This window comes from Hyperolius riggenbachi, chromosome 5 (assembly GCF_040937935.1).
Source record: "Hyperolius riggenbachi isolate aHypRig1 chromosome 5, aHypRig1.pri, whole genome shotgun sequence".
Lineage (NCBI taxonomy): Eukaryota > Metazoa > Chordata > Amphibia > Anura > Hyperoliidae > Hyperolius > Hyperolius riggenbachi.
Window position 1 is genome coordinate 141,849,984 of NC_090650.1, and position 17,626 is coordinate 141,867,609.

General features: G+C 41.0%; 1 protein-coding gene across 2 annotated transcripts in view; it reads left to right on the forward strand.

Moving 5' to 3' along the window:
• Positions 1-17,626, forward strand: part of LARS2 (leucyl-tRNA synthetase 2, mitochondrial) — a 320,228-nt gene that overhangs the window by 83,367 nt on the left and 219,235 nt on the right. For both annotated transcript variants that reach the window (XM_068236332.1, XM_068236333.1), the window contains exons 4-5: positions 1,582-1,673; positions 9,652-9,712. In XM_068236332.1, coding sequence (XP_068092433.1) covers positions 1,582-1,673; positions 9,652-9,712 — 153 coding nt within the window. The remainder of the gene's footprint in view (positions 1-1,581; positions 1,674-9,651; positions 9,713-17,626) is intronic.

The following is a 17,626-nucleotide window of genomic DNA, read 5'->3' on the forward strand; positions in this document are numbered from 1 at the left end:
TTTACCAGATAAAAATAAAGAATTGATTTTTGAATTTATGCCCAACAGTTACACTTTAACCACTTCTGTACCAGCAGTCTCTGGCACTCAGTCTCTTGCCCCTTAAAGGGGTTCTCCGGTACATATAAAGAAGCTAAAATTGACACTTACCTGGGGCTTCTATCGGCCCCCTGCAGCTTTAATGTCCCGCGCCATTTTCCTCCGATGCGCCATTCCTTGCCACCGCCACCAGGCTAACTATTCTTGCACTGCGCTTGCGCAGTAAGCTCCTGCTGACGCGCAAGGGAGCGAACGCACGCAGTTCTATTAATCTAGTTAGGCGAATAATTAGCCCAGTGCCGGTGGAGGAGGACAGCACGGGTCATTACAGCTGCAGGTGGCGATAGCAGCCCCATGTAAGTGTCAGTGTTAGCTTCTTTATATGTACCGGAGAACCCCTTTAAGGACAAGAGACTGCTGGTACCAATAAAGGAGCTTACTGATGTCTTGCCACATGGAACCGCCACAGTCGCTTTTCACCCGTTGCTAAAGTCCACTCGCTCTGTCGTCGCTATGACAGCAGAGCTCTGTGACTGTGAGCTGGTCAGGAGCTGATTTCAATGACCGGCTCACAGAGCTCTGCTGCCATACTGACAGCAGGGCGAGTGGGCGTTAGCCACGGGAGAGCGGCGCATTCAATGGTAGTGGCGGGAGCGTGTGATGGGGCTAATTTAAATCTACACCCTGGCAGGGATAACCGGTCCCAAATAGGGTGTAGATTTCAATTAGCATGATACGGAAGCTGTTAAAAGTAGTTTAAGCAGATAAGGCGTGTTTATAAATACATTTTTTTACGGAAAAAATTTGTGTTTTCCTATTTGCTGCAGTGTTTTGACTGGGCCCTGCAGACTCTGTAACTTAGGAGTCTCTCCTCCCTCACCTTTCTCATCTCTCCTGCACTGATTAATATGTTGGAAAAAACAACAACATGATAATAGTATAATTTCCCTGCATTGAAGAACTCACACTACACTAATGCTTAGGCCCCTCCTCTCCCCTCTCCCAGCAGACTTGTCCCCTGGAATGGAGCATGGAAGAGAGCATCGCAGAATTGCTTTTCACCATCTTTCCCATGCAGGTCTCTCTATAGAGGAATACACACTAGCATGTATGGAGGTTGGCCAGCAGAGGGGGTCTGGGCTCTGAAAGGTAGACTCCTGAGTAGTCTGTCAGCTTCAGAATACTAAAAAAGGATCACATGAGAGAATTCTTCAGGAGGTGTATTATGGTATTAAGCTTTTTCATACATTAAGTTGTGTTTATTCACCATGGGGGTGGAAAACCTGTTTTTTTTCCCCAAAAGGTATTAAAATGTAGCTTTCATTTCTTTATATGAGAAACTAAACCTGGATTAGTTATAATCCTGTTTAGCATGGCTACAATGTGAATGTCAACATCTGCAGATCATACTGTATGAAATAGATATGGAATGAAAAGTCTGGAAGGTGCTTTATAAACTATAGGTAGTTTCCATTTCCTTTGCTTCAATGTCACAGTGGGAAGGTGCTGTCATTTACCTTTGTTCTGTATGTTATTATTCAGGTGATTAATCCAATGGGATGGGATGCATTTGGACTGCCTGCAGAAAATGCAGCCATTGAACGTGGTTTGAACCCTGATGCTTGGACACAAAGGTAAGACTGTATATTAACAGAAGAGGGTTATGAAACATACAAGCAACTTTCATCCGCCCACCCTTAGATGTTTGCCTTTGCCTTTATGGTGAAGAGTGGGGGTCACAGTCATACACATCTAACAATTGGGTGTTGGCTTTTTGTCATAATGTGACTTTAACATCATTAGTCCTGAGTCCTGAACTTGCTTCTACATATATTGTGTATCTGTTCTTGTAATTTGGGAGTACGGTTTGGGTAATTAAATATTTGGATAGTGGCCTACCAAGGAGTATTAAGGACATGCTTCTAAATTAAATGAGGCCTAAATATTGTTGGAGAAAGTTTGTTTTAATTGTAATTTACCTGTTATGGACACAAGTGAGCGCTGTCCCAGTGTTGCTGTTCAATAGTTATTTTCTTTGTACTTTAAACTTGTTGGAAAATTGAATGGCAGAAGTACCATAATAGTGTGTGTATGCTATAGTAACAGTCTTTTCTTGTCCCCTAAATCATCTACATGTTCTGCAGAGTTGGTGAGCATATGGGTTGTATTGATTTGGCTGAAGGCACACACAAATTTTTTAAACTGGTGATATAGTCTGATCCTGTTGTGTGTGATCACAATAAAGTAGTTTCAGTGAGTAGATTATAATCAATACCTTTAGTTTAAAATCAAATGTTTGAAAAAGAAAAGAAATACAGAGCTCAATATGCATTATGTCAAAGTATTGGGTATAAATTAGTATAGAGGTGAAAAATTCTTACAGATATGGGTTACCACTAAGGCAATCACTGAGAATGCAGTTGGGGAGATTAGACCCGACCCCACTCAGGTTTAAGAATGTTGCCCTCCATAGATGTAGTAAAAGGGCGGTGACAGCCCTCCACCATGGGTGGACTCAAATTGACAACAAGGTTAGAACAAAGGCACCAGATGAGCATAAAACAATGAAAAGCAGTTTAAGAAGGTAGGCTGTGGTGGACTTACCTCCCAAAAATCAACAGGGGATTTTACCTACTAGGACGGTAGTTCAGCTCCTTTTATTGCCTGATGAAGCGGGTTATGATCCATGAAACTGGTTGCAAATATTTAGTGGAGTTATTTGATTACAAAAATAAAATTCAGTGGACTGTTGACTGTTGAGTGTATTTTGGGGAGGTAATTCCACCACTGCCTCCCTTCTTAAACTGTTTTTAATTATTTTATGTTTTCCTGGCGCCTCCGTTCTAACCTTGTTGTAAAATCAAATGTTTGTTAAATGCTACTGTATAGAATATAAGTGTAAACCTATTTAAGTAGTATCTAAGGTCCCCAGCTTTACCTTTCACATCATAGCCATCCCTCCCCATCACTGTTCTGGTTGCTATTGTCCTGGACTCACCTCCCTGCCACTGTTCTAGTTCCATTTCTACTACTCACCTGCCCCGCTTCTACTGCCCCACTGCACACAGAGCTTACATGCAAAGTATGCCAGGTGTCATCACTGCAGCTACCTTTCATCGCCTCCAGGACTCTGGCCACAACTGCCAAGGTCTGCAAGTCCATTCAGCTTACTTTAAACTAGTATAGCAGTGCTTTCCTATTTCCATGACGAAATAAAACATTCAAGATTTAGTTGAAGGCAGAGATGGGAACCATATATTTTATTCCTTTACTGTTTACACCTAGTGACCAAACTGCATGTCCAGAGCCACTAGGTTTAGTATGGCTACAGCCTTTATTAGGCTCACGTTTTATTAATGCAATTATTAGTTTAGTGATTTAAACAAAATATGGAGTTTTTTTTTTTTAAAAAAAAGGAGTTTTTGCATTTTAAAAATAGGTTACTTGGGGCAGAGGATAATAGCTTCTCATCTCCTTACTCCAACTTTATGTGCTTTCTCAGGACCTGGGGCACAAATTAGGCTTCATTTGAGTGGTACTTTTTGCTAAGAATTATTTTATTTTATCTGCATTTTATAGGAAATAGTAAGAAAAAAAAGAAAAAAGTCATTATTTCTCAGTTTTCAGCCATTATAGTTTTAAAATAAAATGCGATACAATAGATAAAACGTGCACGTTTTATTTGCCCCTTTGTCCTGGTTATTATGACGTTCAAATTATGTCCATAGTTCAATATATGATTTTTTTTTCATATGCTGTCACCTTTTTTTTTTTTTTTTTTTAAACAAGGTAACTATAGTAGATGGGGAAATAAGGGGTTAAAATTGGGGATTTTTTTTAATTATTTAAACATTTGTAGGTGTATTTTTTAATGTTTGGCCACTAGATGACCCTATACTATCATGTGTACTAACAGTACACAGGAAGTAGTGAAGAACTCTGATTTTTACTTTCATTTGTGAATGACCATCTGCATCTCATTGATGCTAGATGATCATTCACTACTGGCACTGTGATCGGCGAATGGGAATGTCTCTATTCCCCGATCAGTACTTTGCGGCAGGGGATCGACGGAGTCACGGGGTGTGTGTGCCGTTGTAAACCGCAGGATATGTGTATCTCCGCCCGTGGTGCTGAAGTGAAGTCCACAGGGTCGTAGGTATGTGTACCAGTGGTGCTCAACTGGTTAAATAAATGTGCGATGCTAGAGAGTGCCCACCCCAAATATGAAATTTTAGTTCTCAGGGGAATTGACTTTCATTTTTATGGATGAGGTAATTAGAAAAGAGAACAGTTAATGTAATTTTGGTTAATGTATTTTTTAATTAATCTTAGTAATTCATGGCAGAGAATCTTTAAAGTGCAGCTTATATACAAAAAAAAAATACATTAGTAGTTTTACTTTGGTTTGTATAGCAAGGCAGATAGTTCTTTATGGAACTGTAAACATTCTGCTTGTAAACAAAAAAAAAAAGTAATTATGCCTAGAACTGGACTTGGTACACTCTTATGTAATTTTTAAGTCAAACTTGTACCCAATGTCAATATTTTGTGTGCCCAGCATTGCCTGAACTATATTGGGAATCGACTTCACTAGAACTTCACAGGTTGGAACTGGAATCCTCTTCCATTCCTCCAGGAGGAAGATGGTAGATGTTAGAGACCACACAGATGCTCAATAGGTTTTAGGTCTGGAGACATGCTTGGCTAGTCCAGAACCTTTACCCTCAGTTTCTGTAGCAAGGCAGTGATCATCTTGGAGGGTTTAGGGTTGTTATCATGTTAGAATGCTGAGCTGTGACCCAGTTTTCGAAGTAAGGCCATGCTCTGCTTCTGTATGTCAGTGTACATGGTGGGATTCATGGTTCCCTCAGTGAACTATAGCTCCCCAGTCCCAGCAGCAATCATGCAGCCCTGAACCATGACACTCACACCACCATGCTTGACTGTAGGCAGGACGCACCACACGTGTGACACAATCTGAACCAAATGCATTTATCTTGGTATCATCAGACCACAGAACATGGTTCCAGTAATCTATATCCTTAGTCTGTTTGTCTTCAGCAGACTGCAGGCTTTCTAGTGCATCATATTTAGAAGAGGGATCCTTCTACGATGACAGCCAGACCAATTTGATGCAATGTGTGGCATATAGTCTGAGCACTGGCAAGCTGACCGTCCCATTCCTTCAACCTCTGCAGCATTGCTGCTAGCACTCCTACATCTATTTGCAAAAAAGACAACCTCTGGTGATGATGCTGAGTACATGCCCTCAACTTTTTTGCTTGACTATCTTCAGAGTGGAACCTGGCTTGTTAAACTCTTTGCCCACTGTGCTGCAGCTCAGTTTCAGGGGGCTGGCAACCTTATTATAGCCTATTCCATCTTTATGTAGAGCAGTGATTCTTTTTTCCTCATAGAGTTCTCTGCCATAAGGTGCCATGTTGAACTTTCAGTGACCAGTACGAGATAGTGTGAGAGCGATAACACCAAATTTAACACACCTGCTCCCCATTCACACCAAAGACTATGGCATAATTTTGACATTTTTTGACATTGTACTCACTTTTTTTTATACATTATCTGGTCATAAAAGTACAATTCCCCACAACTTGTTAGCAAACCTGGTATTAATCCGGAGAGCTCTGTTGTGGAAACCTGACTACTGGAATTGTGGATAATAAATAATTTATTTTATTTTTTAATAAAGAAAAGGCTTCTTTTTCTTTAATTTTCCCTACCCAACATCCCCCCCTCCCCACGGGGAGCAAATCATTGTGATTGGCTCTCATAGGCATCAGCCTATGAGAGGCGATCATATTTTTGGCCAGTCGAGGGGACAGCTCAGTGACAGAGCTGTTCCCGTACAGCACTGCAGGAGATCGCAACACTGTACAAGGTAAATAAACTGCGGTTTTTCCATCTAACAATCTGCCAGCAACGATCGCCGCCGGCAGACTGTTTACGGAGCTCCTCTCCATTACTCAAGCCAGGATGCATGGGATCCCCTGAAATACACTTTCCTTGACCTTTTCCTAGGTCCTGGGGGAGCCACCTTGTTGCCGCCAATTGGCGTTAGGCAGTTGTAAGGTGGTTAAAGTAGGAAGCAGGCAGTTGATTTTATAATCCCTTATTCGAGTTTACAGGCTACGGATTTCCTGTGACAGCTATCTATTTACAGATCATCCATGGAACACATTCTTACATAGTGACTGGGCATTGCAAATGACAGTGAGCATTGCATTCTGCATACTCTGAATCATAATCAATTGATCCATGCACTCGATTTTCTTCTAAAACCCTAAATAGTCAACTTTTCAATCCAATCTCCATGATAAGATGAGCGATGACTATGGCAATTATCACTGCCTCCAGAAACTGATATGTACAGAAAGCATAATGCATACACTGTGCACATCCCTTCAGCTCGTTGGAATGCAACAAAGCATTGGCAATAAAAACAATGAAACAAAGAAAAAGATTTAATCTGGTACACTGCAAACACACAGATAATGTATTCAGAATGATTAACAGGAAAGCAATTATTTCCAGTTACAATTTTTGGCGGCTTCACTGATCCATGATGTACAAACCTAATCCCCTTGCAAGATATGCAAATCAGACTGGTAAAAAGAAAACTTACTTTGCTGCTAAATCCCTAATGAAGAACATTTACCTCAAACACCATGAGGGTAATTTATTAAGCTGAAGGATTGCAAATTGCAAAGCTTTGGCTTAGTAGAGCAGTTTCAGTGAGCAGCTGCAATGTGCAGGAACCGCGAGCAACCGCGATACGGAGTCATGTCCAGCTCTATCAAGTCCACAACCAGATCACCTAAAATGAATAGGGAAACAGTACAGTGTGAATTTTTTTTTCAGCAGCCTGCATCACATTGTGTATGCAGTGCACTGCAACATTTATGAAATAAATGGATGGTAGCCCTGCAGTGCAATTAGCCTGTGTTGACAGCACTGTGCATGTGCAAGTGTTAAGTCCCGTTCACACTCGGTACCGAAAACCTGATCACAATTGCCTTGTGATTTTGCTTTGCGGTGTTCCGTGGTTTTGCGATTCTCATTCTAATTAAAAATACTATAAGTAGCAAGTTTGCAATCGCCGGAAAGCGTAAACACGCTGGAATCGCTGCAGTGTAAGTAATCCTATAGGATTACTTGGGCAGCAGAACTTTGCTGATCGCCAGTTATTAGCAAAGCGGGAATCACATGCCCGAGTGTGGGCTAAAGGGTACACCAAAGCATTATTTTCATATCCATTCATTATCAGGAGACGTTTCCACTGGCATTTGTGTTTTTTTCCCAGAGACCATGCACAATTGTATGTGCAAAAAAGTTTTTGGTTTTCCACAGAAGCACAATGTAACATAGACAACAAAAAACACATGGGGCTTGATTCACAAAGCCGTGCTAATTGTTTAGCGAATCGCGGCACTTTACGCGCGCAAAAGTCCGCGAACGGCACTTCGCCTGCTAACTGTTGAGAACACCCGTGCTAAACAGTTAGCACGGCTTTGTGAATCAAGCCCATGATGTCTGGAGAACAGTGACTGGCTGGTTGGTTGAAGAGAATAAGATGATATTTTGTATTACTTCTTCAATAAATTATATGTAAAAACAAAAAACAAAAAAAAAAAAAAACAGGTTGGTTGGATCCAGCTCATCAATTATTATGCGGTGTCAGATCTAATGCGTTTTCATGTGCAGAAAATCGCTGACAGCCCCATGTAATGGAAAGGACCCCTGTGGGAGACCCTTTCCCACTGTCCACACCCCTGCTGAATTTATATGGTGATCCTTTGGTATTTCTATGTAGAATTTCGCTCCCAACCATTGCTAGCATGGCCATTTTCAGAAAGAACGAAGAGGGCAATGGTTTCTAATGCTCCTGTCTTAGCAGCTCTCACATGTATGCCATCATCTTTTATTTGAAGCTACATTTTTCCTTCATGCAGTAGTATGATGTAAGATAATGGAGAACCTTATAATGCTAGGTACACATGATACAATTTTCTCAATTTTCTAGCAGATTTACCTGCCAGACCGATTTTTTCCAACATGTCCAATCTGAATTTCGATTGCTTTTACTATCATTTTTACCATAGAAGTGAACAGAAATCGATTGGAAAATTGATCGAAATTCAGAACAGACATGTTGGCAAAAATTGATCTGGCAGGTAAGTCTACCAGAAAATTGTATTAAGTGTACCTAGCATTAACACTTTCACATGTTGAATTCACTTTTCATCCAATGATCTCCTTTTAAAGTGAATTTCTGCAGAGATTTTTGTTGAAAAAATAAAAGAAATTCTGCTTAGGGCTCTTTCTACAGTGTGCATTGCAAGGCTTTAGGAAACCTTGGGGAGAGAGTTACTTATGCCTCTATTGCCTCTGATCAGGAAACAATGAATATATATATATATATATATATATATATATATATATATATATATATATATATATATATATATATACTGTATATATATATATATATATATATATATATATATATAACAAAATTTTAATCCCACCTCCCTCACAATTTTCCTTGGCGAGCCTTATTAATCCACATTCAGCGATGCAGTCAGGTGACCATGAGACCGGGACCAATGAGCTACTTACTTTGCTCCCTAGCCAACAACTCACATGGTCTTAAACATTGTAGCGGTACCTACCGCCACTTTTTCTAATGTTTTGTTTAAGGGTCCCATCAGTGAGATCATATCACCAGTTCTGCTGCATATACATGCTGGGTCACTGATTCAAAAGAGCTAAAGCAGGGAGTTTTGAATCAGGATGATACCATTTATTGGCCAACTTAAAAGAAAAAGAGGAAGCTTTTGGCTAACAAGCCTTCTACAGACTTTTTTTCATGTATGCTGACAAGATGTTAGAAAACACAGCTTATATACATTGATATATACATTGAACATCAGAAGGAGGTACATAGACTGTTTAGTAGTTATAAAAATAAATGTCATTCCTATCCCATAATTACAACAAGACATAAAAAGGGTTTTTACAAGGATGTTTGCTCATTTCTATCTTTTAGTAATTAGCACACATCTACGCAAGAACCATGATTCAAAACTTCATGCTTTAACTCATGGCTAACAACACAATACAATGCTCTACTGCTACTCATAAGAGTTACAGGACCACTATCGTGAAAAATTGAAAAATATAAAACATATGTAAACACATACAAATAAGAAGTATGTTTCTTCTAGAGTAAAATTAGCTATACATTAACTTTCTCCTATGTTGTTGTCACTTACAGTAGTTAGTGGAAAGCTGACCCCCGCCTATTTGCACTCTATTCTGGCAGTTGGACTGAGCAACTACCATTCACTAAGTGCTTTTGAAAATAAATAAAACCCTGAGAAAACTCCAAGAACTGTGAGATTTCTACTGCCTACTGTAAGTGACAGCAAAGTTTGAATTTTTTTTGAGATAGTGGTCCTTTAAACAATCAGCAATCGGCCAGGTACATAAGAGTTTTCAAAGAATTTCTAATAGTGTTACCTTCTCTTTCTTCAGACTTACTTAAAATAATACCTACAACCATAACAACATACGTGTGTTTGTGTTTTTCAGTAATATTCAGCACATGAGGCAACAGCTTGACAAAATCGGTCTGTCGTTTAGCTGGGATAGGGTAAGTGGCTGAGCATTAGTTTATACATATCTTTTTTTTATTTGCTAAAATCAGACCTGTTCCCATGTAACCCACAAGATAAAATGCAATTTTCAACTTTTTTTTTTTTACTTTTTTTTTTTGTTAACAATCTTTTTTTTTATATACTCTGTATAATAAATTACAATTGTAAGAAAATTGCTCCAGACTATTTCAAGTTGACAAGGAAGAACATTAATATAATAACTACCGTATTTTTCGGACTATAAGACGCTCCTGACCATAAGACGCACCTAGGTTTAGAGGACAGAAACCAAGGGAAAAAATATATACTAAACCTGGTGCATCCATGGTGATGGGGCATCTTGTGGATTATGCCTCCATTATACCTCATACCCCCTTGTACCTGTTGTGTCTCCCTGTATCCTCCTCTGTCCCCTTTGTGTCCTCCTGTGTCCCCATGTGTTTGCCTCTGTGTCCTCCTTGTGTCCTCCTCTACGCCCCTTTGTATCTCCTTTGTGTCCTCCTTTATGCCCCTTTATGTCCCTGTGTGTCCTCTATTTGTCCCCCTGTGTCCCCCTCTGCATGGGCACAGTACAGGTAGTCCCCGACATTGCAGCGGGTTGGAGGTTCGTATTGGCAGGTGTTCACAAGTCTGGAATTCCCTGCATTTGGACTATAAGATGCAGTGGCTATTTTTCCCCACTTTTGGGGGAGAAAAAGTGAGTCTTATAGTACAAAAAATACAGTATATATGAGTCTTAGACAGTATGCATGGTAACTATATCCTGCCATATACAACAATGAAATCACTGTCACAGAAATACTTGTATTAATAAAAATCCACAGTTACAGAATGTCCTTTTTAATGAAATCTTCAGTTTTGCAAATAACGTTGCCAGTCTTGTTTGAATATACTGTATCTGTATGATGTCTCTATATCCCTGCATAACATCACTGAACGAAAGGTTTGCACACTCTTTTCATGTTATGTGGATTTCTCTGCGTTTTCCCACTCAACCCAAAAACATACTTGCAGGTAAATTGATGTGTAAGTTAAATGTCCCACTTTTGACTAATGTCACTTACAAGAATCATGACCCGATCAATTGGGCAACAGTATGGGGTTGAGCTTTGTACAGACCTGTTGCTAGCCTACAAAATCACAGCACCAGCACAATATATGTAGTGTTAACATAGCAGAGATCATACAAAAAAATTGGCATCTTTTAAGGGAGGGACATCTACAGGTTGAAGAATTCCAGGCCCAGACACTTATGTCTTACAAACGTGCCCCCTACGTTACAAGATAAGTTGGTACATGCTGATTTTGGGTCTTCCGGACATGTGGGTGACATGTCCTCAAGACCAAATTGTACCTACCTCTGTAGGAACTGTGTACACTGTAGCAGATATCATCAGAGGTAGTGAGATCACACATCCATAACTTAGTGCCCGATACAATTTTCGGGACCAATTTAATTGTAACTGTGAGTATGTAGTCTATTCTCTCAAATGCCCATGTGGATTATTATGCATGGGACAGACTACCCAAAGGATACAGGAGAGATTGTCAGTTCACAAATATACGATTAGAAAGAATTTTACAGTTCAGGCGGTATCATATAATTTTTCCTAAACTGTGTGCCAGCTATTATTCCAAATTTTGGAACAGGTAACTCCCCTTAGAAGAGGTGGGGATAGAGTTTAACTACTTTGGCCTCCTGGACGTACTAGCTACGCCCAGGAGGCCATGTGCGCGTCCGCCCGCTCCCGCGCGTGCACGCGCGCTCCCGGCCGCGGATTGTTAGCCCACGAATCAGTGAATCGGGCTATGGTGCCCGATCACTGATTCCCCTCCCCCGCAGAAAAAGCGACAGCTTCTCTCAGAAGCTCCGTTTTTTTCTGGCTGTTGCGTCCCCCATACGTCCCTCTAAGCGTATGTTACGCTTAGAGTGACGTCATGTAAACAAACTCATGGCCGCCATCTTGTGGCCAAAAAGTAAAACTACAACTAAAAGTAAAAAAAACAAAACCTTAACACACATTTACATTATAAAAGTTCTGTTTACATCCCACCCTCCCAAAAAATACCCAAATAAAATGTTTAATATAAAAAATTTTTTTACAATAATAAAAAAAAAACATGTAAATATTTACCTAAGGGTCTAAACTTTTTAAATATCAATGTAAAGATGAAATATTTCTATACTTTTTTTTTAATTTTAAACTTGTTAATAGTGATAGATGCAAAACGGAAAAAAAGCACCTTTATTTCCAAATAAAATATTGTTGCCATACATTGTGATAGGGACATCATTTTAACGGTGTAATAACCGGGACATATGGACAAATACAATACGTGAGTTTTAATTATGGAGGCATGTATTATTTTAAAACTATGATGGCTGAAAACTGAGAAATAATGATTTTTTTCTGTTTTTCTCTTATTCTTCCTGTTAAAATGCATTTACAGTAAAGTAGCTCTTAGCAAAATGTACCACCCAAAGAAAGCCTAATTGGTGGCGGAAAAAACAAGATATAGATCAGTTCATTCTGATAAGTAGTGATAAAGTTATAGGCTAATGAATGGGAGGTGAACATTGCTCGGATGCATAAAGTGAAAACGACTGAAGGCTGAAGTGGTTAAAAAAATATATTTTATCGAGAAGCGGGGTGGATTCATAGACTTGATACATTAGATCCACAAGGAATGAATAGAGAATATGAGCTAACCCCATTCTTTTAAACTAATCTGTGTGTTTTCCTTTGTAATAAGAGATTTTTTTATGAAGTACTTCATTGTATTACTGTTAATCATGTTTGTTCTTTTTTTATTTATTAGTTTTTATTACAGTAGAATGATTTTCTGTTTCAATATTATTATTGAATCATCTTATAGCAACAAGGAGTAAAGTACAGTAGAATAGCACAAGTAATGTGAGAGGCAAAGACATTGCTTTAAAGGACAACTGTAATGAGAGGGATGCGTAGGCTGCCACATTTATTTCCTTTTAAACACTACCAGTTGCCTGGCTAACCGGCTCATCCTCTGCCTCTAATAATTTTTGACATAGACCTTGAACAAACATGCAGCAGATCAGGTGGTTCTGACATTATTGTCAGATCCGACAAGATTCACTGTATGCTCCTTTCTGGTGTTATTCAGACACTACTGCAGCCAAATAGATCAGCAAGACTGCCAGGCAACTAGTATTCTTTAAAAAGAAACAAATATGGCAGCCTCTATATCCCTCTTGTTACAGTTGTCCTACATGCAGCAGGTTTGCCATTTTAGAAAAATCACAACGCTGCTGTGGGAACACCCTCATAAGGTTTCCGTAGCCAAACGCTTTTCAAAGCGATGGCAATCTGAAAAGCGCTTAGAAGCGCTTTTGGTGTACACTAGCCCTTACTTTGAAAAGGGCCACATTGCGATGGCTAGATGACTAGGTCAAAGCATCTCCATAACAGCAAGTACTGTGGGGTGTTACCAATATGCATTGCTTAGTACCTACTAACAGTGGCCCAAAGAATAATATTTGGTTTACCAGCAACAAGGTCATGGATCATTAATACATGTGTGGAGCGAAAACCAGCCCGTTTGGTCCAAACCCACAGTAGTGCTGCTGAAAAAAATGTAATTCTGACCACAAGAGAAAGATTTCATTACACACAGTACATTACTGCTTGCTGGAAAAGGTGCTGCATAACGGCAGACCAGTCAGAGTGCTCATGCTAATCGCTGTCCACTACTGAAAGCACTGATAGAGATAGTGGGCATGCAATTGGCACATAATGCATCAATAAGTGCTTATATAAGTGCTTATATAATGCATCAATAAGTGTGTATGCAGTAATAAATATGGTTGTAGGCTTTCTCTACTAGGGCTTGTAGTTTTGTTCACTTTGCTCCTTCTATATGTAGTTCATCTGCTGTTGGAGTCTGTGACAGTGTTTTATGTAACCATCTTCTGGCCATTTTTGTTCTGAACTGTGAGTCCAGTTAAAAGCCCACCTTTTAGCTTTTGTTATGTCTTCCAATGAGTTCCTCCGCTTTCAGTCCTTATGCCCCTGAGCTATAATCATTTCCCAAGTAATCTGGAATATGGACATACATCACAGTAAGTATGCAGCAAAAATGGATGATCAGCGCCAGCACACTACAAAAGGACCAGAAGGATTCTTTTTTTGCTGTCTCGGTGTACTGAGCAAAATGTATGATGCATGGTGGCAACAGAGACATGCTTGAAGTCACACGCAACCTGCTGCATTGTCAGTGATAGAGATGAGCTGCATCTTGCCAGTTTTGTGACATCTCTATTTAACACACTAAAAATAAGCTATAGCTTCTGCCTTATGAATTTAAATATGATCTTATTTTTAACTTTATTAGGTGGTTGCGGTAAGATTACTGTCTGTTGGTGCGGCTAAGACTACTGAAACCAGTCTCTAGTAGTGCTACAGGCCATTGCGTGCTGACTGGGAAGGAATATAACATCAACCGGCCAGAAAAAACAAATGTTTTCAAATATTTTTTGTCCAAGAGGTTAAAGCTTCTACTTATAATGTTGGAAGTTTTACATAACATGAAAATCTTCACTGACACAGGAAAGGACTGAAATTAGAAAAGGAAAACCACAAGCTGCTAATTAAAGCGCACCTGAGCTATTGTGCAGCACACAGTGAAAAGTCTTCATTCAACATATAGTTGCTGAAGAAATCCACTTCTCCGTGGTTTGTGTGTTTTTAGGCAGATCAACCTGTCAAATGAATTATTATCAGCAACTGTAAATACTACAGGAGATCCTAAGAGATCCGGGGCTGTGGTCATGACACCAAAATGTGGGTGTGGTCATGGATGGAGCACATTTTCATGAACTTAACAGTGGTCTCAGTAGGCCTGCCCAGCCAAATGTTGCATTAAGCATCCCTTTTGATTTATATAAAAAATGCAGCATATCCCATAAATAGGCAGCGTCACTTGAACATAACTAGGCAGAGTTACCTGGCTTCTGTGCTAGCTGGTCTGGCTTTCTGCTGGGCAGGCTGGCCTGCTGCGAGGTTATCTGGCAGTTCCCCCCATAGCATTCCATGACCTTCTAATAGACGTCCTCCCATGCTCCCATGGGCCTTCCATTGAGGCACCACAACTTCCAGCATGCCGCCACAGAAGAACCACAGCTCCCTGCATGCCCCCATAAAGGCATCACAGCACCCAGCATGGCACCACAGCACTCAGCATGACCACATAGATGCCCTGTGTGGTGCCATGCTGAGTGCTGTGGTGCCTCTGTTGGGCATGCTGGGTGTTGTGTTGAAGAAGGGGGAGAAGTCCAGAAGAGAAGATGTCTGCAGAATTTGGGGACCAAGTGTACTTCCACCCATTGCATGACTCTGCCTGGGGGACATCCGGGGCACCCCAGAATAGATCTGGGGCACGTGCCACTGATCTTCGGGGACAGCAGTGCACCTGGTAAATAGTCTGCAGGATAGATCTGCAGAGGCAGCTCTCCATTTAGTAAACACCAAGGCTTAACCCTTTCAGCATCTTCTCCAAAGTGAAACCAAGTAAAACTTTTTTTTAGGCTTTCCATAACTTGAAAAGCAGATTTTTTTTTATAGAAAGGTTATTATGCTGATGCTATTATTTTAGAACAGAGAGGAAGTTCTGAGTTTAGTTATAATTTAAATTCTTTGGTTAGTCAGTGGAGGTATGTACAGTCCTTTTCTGTAATTTCTGCAAAAGGAGGATCTACTAAATATTGAATTCATTTCTTTTTTGTGGTGTCCAAATTTATGCACCCGCCTAATTTTATTTAAACAATTATCGCGCACTTTAGGTTCGATTCAGTAAACGGCGCTAAGTGTTAGCACGCCTACTTAGCATGCCTCTTCATGCCTAAACCAGCTGTTCGCACATTAAAACGCGTGCAAAAGGCATCGCGTGCAAAGTCCCGTGCGCAAAACTTTGCGCGCACAAAGTCTGGTGCGCGCAAAACGTTGCATCGCGGTGCGACGAAAATGTCGCTCCTAATAGCCCCTATAACATCCTTAATGTCGCACCCATGCGACGTTAAAGTCGCACGCATGCAATGTTAAAGTCACATCCAAAGCGACGTTATAGGGCCATCGCGATATGACATTTCGCACGCACTGTACTTTGCGTGCGGACTGATTTGGAAAACGGTGCTTACCTAGTATGCACCCTAGTTAACACGCCCAAAGTGTTTAGGCGTGCTAACTGGGTTAGCACCGTTTACTGAATCGAGCCCTTTCTGTAAATCTGTAACGATTGTGGAATTCTCTCCGTGATCAGCGGACAAGACGTACGCTGACACTGCGGAAATCCTCCACAAGCGTGTAATTTGCGGGAACCCAGCAAAAGGTGCAATGCACCTGTAGAGGGAAATTCCTGTCCACAGATGGAGCTGTGGTGTGCAGAGGAACAGCTCCTCTGCCCTGCCACACACGCCAGACAGGAATTGCACGAAGGGAAGAAACGCAGAGCAAGATAGCCCTGAAAGAGAGAGATCAAAGCGACAGAGGGTATGTGTGTCCACCAAACTAGTCGCCACCCTGCGACGATGAACACACAACCATGAAGACAAAGTGAGAAGGCAATCGCCAGAGATGGCGATTGCTAACAGCGACACAAGACGGAATAAGCACACATGAGGAATGTATGTATGTCCACCAATCTAGCCGCCAACCTGCGACGGTGGACACACAACAGAAGAAACCAAGTGAGAACGCAATCGCAAGAGAAGCGATTGCGGAAGAGAACGAGCACAGGGACAGATTGTATGTGTGTGCACCAAACCAGTCGCCAACCCGCGACGGTGCATACACAACAGCAGATATGAAGTAGGAACGCAATCGCGAGAGAGGCGACTGCCAGAGGTGACACAAGGCTACAGCAAGGCAGAGCACGAGAGTAGCAAAGGCACAGCAAATCATACAATGAGGAGATAAGGAAAATAACAAATGCTAGCTAAACGCGAACACCGCACTCATTCGTAACAGTGCACGTGTTTATGCGCGGTCTCCGCGTGTTAAGCACAACAGAGACAAGCACGCCTAACTAACCACCGACAGACAAACATGAAACAGAGGACGCGAGCGCTTGCTTAACGGTTACCTCACCGAGCCTCCAGCAAGCGTCCGTAGCAGACAAGACAGATACACGAAAACAGGAACAAGTGAGAGATAGGATCCACAGCACTAGCGCAAGAGGCTAGTGCGATCCAGGAAGACAGAGCAGAAGGATCCACAGCACTAGCGCAAGAGGCTAGTGCGATCCAAGCAAGACAGAACAGACGAGATAGCTGGTAGCAACCGCTGCTCCAGCTATACTCCAAGAACAAGGATCAGAACGACTTCCTGTCGACCACTGCTGGGACAGGACAATCGCAACAGACAAACAAAACAGATATGCAATCCTAACTGCACTAGGGAATCTGCCTAGTGCAGTTCCAGGAATTACTCTAGGCTAATCTTCAAACAAAGAGCAAGGCTGACACTCCAGGCGAGTGTTCCACAGGACTAACTCTTATGACCAGCAAAGGACTCTGGGAAACATAGCTCTTTATACTGCCAGTCATCAAAGGAGGCAGGTAAGGGATTTGCATAACGAGTTTATGCAAATTCCTCAGCAGCAGGACAGACCAGAAACTTGTAATGGAAAAACAGGTCTCTCTTGCAGAGACCTGCAGCCCACAGACTAGAGGAATGGTCAAACAGCTGTCTGCCAGTGCATCCAGCTGAGCGGATCATTACAAAATCCAATAAACTTCATTTCACTTCTCAAATATCACTGTGTGTGTCTCCTATATGATATATTTAACTGACATTTTTTTTGACAAATCAATTTTTTATTGATTTAAAAATAACAAAAACAAACAAGGTCAACATGTACAGTAAAGATGAAAGTAT